At 29.7% G+C, this 3,178-nt stretch overlaps 1 protein-coding gene across 1 annotated transcript; it reads right to left on the reverse strand.

The window, feature by feature from the left end:
• Positions 1–6: 6 nt before the first annotated feature.
• Positions 7–2,719, reverse strand: LOC102585052 (pectin acetylesterase 8-like; the record flags this gene model as incomplete). The annotated part of the gene is made up of 11 exons (XM_006368000.1): positions 2,611–2,719; positions 2,294–2,376; positions 2,065–2,194; positions 1,681–1,760; positions 1,506–1,592; positions 1,141–1,265; positions 972–1,032; positions 640–693; positions 377–454; positions 203–308; positions 7–80 (listed from the first exon to the last, which is right to left on the reverse strand). Coding segments are annotated over exons 1-11 (987 nt in total), but the record flags the coding sequence as incomplete, so codon positions are not given.
• Between the last annotated feature and the right edge of the window lie 459 nt (positions 2,720–3,178).

Here is a 3,178-nt window from a genome sequence, read left to right on the forward strand (position 1 = left end):
AAAGCAAGAGTTGATGTAATATCCTCTTGTTGAAGATCGCCCTATCCCTTCCAATGCCTTTAAAAAATCCTCTCTGAAACCTATATTTATTAATTGTTCAAAAAGTATTACCTACTTGAAACAAAATCTCATATATATTGACGAATACTGTGTGCAAGAAACTGTGTATCAATAATTATATTGACGAATAAATATTACTCACCTTGAAGAACTGTGAGCTGATATGGTGTGCAATTTTTTATATTAGCTTTGCAGCTTGTCCAGGCACCCTTAGGATCAGTACCAGGAGCCACCAAAATGTTTCTTACCTTAATTCAAAGTTTAATATATCAAATAATATTCACCAAATAAATGTTAGTAAATCTAACAAACTCACCTGCCAATGATCATAGGCTGCATTTATGATGAAAAGTGGCGTTTTAATTTGTTGAGCCACATTTTCTGGAAAAAAGCACTGCACCATTTAAATAGGAGTAATAATTTTAGATTTTAAATTCAAACGCAGTCTCTATCATTCGAGACGTGCATGCAAGTCCCATGAGATGAGCTCGATTGAAAAAACATGTTGGGTGTCAAACCCAAGAATCTCATTTCGGAGATCCCTGCGGGTTTTAGTTCTTGATATTATATTGCACTTACCAAGCCTGGTTTCAACTTTGAAGTACATGACGGAGGCAAATTCTTGGCGGAGCCCTGAAATTAAAAAATAAAATAAAATGTAAGAAAAAGAATACATTTTTCAAAATAATATTCTATTTGTTCCAAAAGAAGTGTCACCTTAGCAATTCAAGACCAAAATTAGTTCAAATATACTCCATCTTTTTTTGTAGTGTTCAATTTTCAAGAGACAATTATTAAATCCTGATAATTTAGTAAATGACATATTTTATTTGTTATTTTTTTAATAAACGTAATTTTTAGTTAGATAAGACTTATTTGAAGAAAAAGAAAATGTGGAGAGAGAGACGTACATGTAAAGTGACAACATCATTGAAGTAGTGTTCAATATATGGTTTCCCTGAAATATCGTTGCTGGAAATTACACAAATTAAACTGTTAATATATACTGTGAAGAATTAAATGGTAACAATAATTTAATTACTAAAAAATCAATGAGAATTGAGAAAGAAGAATAGTTACAGGTGAATAAAATAACCAGCATCAGAAAAGCATTTAACTTTAGCATTATTTGGTAATAATGTTCTGAAATTATCGCAATGCAAAATTGTTGCCAATCCTCCCGCTGAACATCCAGAAAGTATAGCCTATCATTCAAAAAAAATCAATGAAAATTGTTTTCCCCATGTATAGGAGAAGGGAGACCGTTCCACACATGTTAAAGTATCACTAGACTCTAAACTTAGCTAGATAGTTTTGAGAATAAATCACTATAGCAATAATGTTGTCAAACTTTAGCACTTCAAAAGAGTTATGCTATACATGAATATTCATGTAGCCATAAAAAAGTGAAATCAATAAATAAAATATATGAATGTGACTCATACATTTTGAGATGTATTCATTCCTTGGGCCAACAATTCCTCCATAATAGCTTTGAATATCCTTGCTCCTCTATAATGAAGTCCTGTACCCTGTCAAATTTGGAGTTTTAATAATAAAATTACTAGTAATAAGAAAATTAGAAGCTCTGAAGAATATAGTATTCAAAATGTGACTTACAGGATCAATTGCTTCAACATCTCCTGTAAAGGATCCTCCATCACAATATCTAACGGAAACTCTATTCCAATTATAAAATTCTACAATTTTCAAAATTGTATTAATTAAACAGATTTTTACCCTCTCTATATATAAAAAATACATTATTTTTGTAATATAACTCGTGTAATTCTACATATCTGGTGAGGGTAGAGTGCTTAAAAACTTTACCATTATCTCGTGAAGATAGAAAAATTATTTTCTAAAGATGACCATCGGCTGCATATTAAACTGTATAATATATAAGGTTTGCGTACAGTCTATCCACTTTGTGAAATTAGCTATTGGGGCAATGAAATGTGTAAAGTTGTATGCTTAAAATATAGAAATTAGAAGATTACCTACCTGGATTAAAGTTGGGATCATTACTCATCATCCCAGAGAAAGGAAGTTGGTGATCCATTTTTGCACTAGATCCCAACCTAGTATTCTTTCTCGTAAGACAAAGAGTAACATTTTGGCACCATCCACCTCCCTTAAACATCATCAAAATTAATAAGTTATTATCTCAAAGATGGCCTGAGATTTAATTTGGTTTTGAAAAGTAGTTTTAATTAATTACAAGAAAACTAACCTCAAGTGATATTACCCAATTATTCACTCCTGGGCCTGATCCTCTATCAAGATGGTATGCTGGTGGAGTTCCATCCAAGCAAACTATAATAAACACAACATTAACAATTAATAAATGGAACTATATATTTGTGTCTATATAGACATTAGACACACACAACAACAAGAGAATTGTCAAACACACATATATGAAGCTATTTGTGTATAGTAAAAAGTTTATTTTCTTAACCTAGCTAGGTACAAATTACATGCCCAAATCCAGAAACTTTTTTCAGCCACAAAAATCAATTTTAAAAGAGAAAAGAAAAAGAAAATCACCAGCTCCTTTTGCAACGGCACTTTCAAGTATAGTGATATTAACAAGCAGACTTTCTGTTCTAACAAAAATCAGCAAACAAACAAAAAACAACAAAAAACTGGTCACCATTCTTCTCTTAATAAATAAAAATAATATATTGCTAATGGTGGCCAAAACAAATATATATACATTTTTTTCAACATGGAAACTGGTTTTATATAAAGTAACAAGTGTGAACTAAAGCCATAAATGGAATATTTGTTGCTGTGAAATAAGTGGAATTTGATTCAATTACCAAAATACAAATTTAGGTGATCTTGGAAAACTTTTTAAATATAGAATTAACTTTATTTTTCCTTATTTTTAGTATACGACTAACCAAAACATGATATATTGTCAATATGTGCCACATCTAAATAAGGTAGAAACTTAAGCAAATACCTTTACCTTTAACATATATTGTCAATATTATTTTACGTTTATTATCATTAATTTTTTAATTACATTTAAATTGTCAAATTAATATTATATCAATAATTAATTATTTTTTTATTTATATATGTATAATATTGATTGAAAAATTGAATA

This window comes from Solanum tuberosum, unplaced genomic scaffold (genome assembly GCF_000226075.1).
Source record: "Solanum tuberosum cultivar DM 1-3 516 R44 unplaced genomic scaffold, SolTub_3.0 contig00245, whole genome shotgun sequence".
NCBI classification, from domain to species: Eukaryota; Viridiplantae; Streptophyta; class Magnoliopsida; order Solanales; family Solanaceae; genus Solanum; species Solanum tuberosum.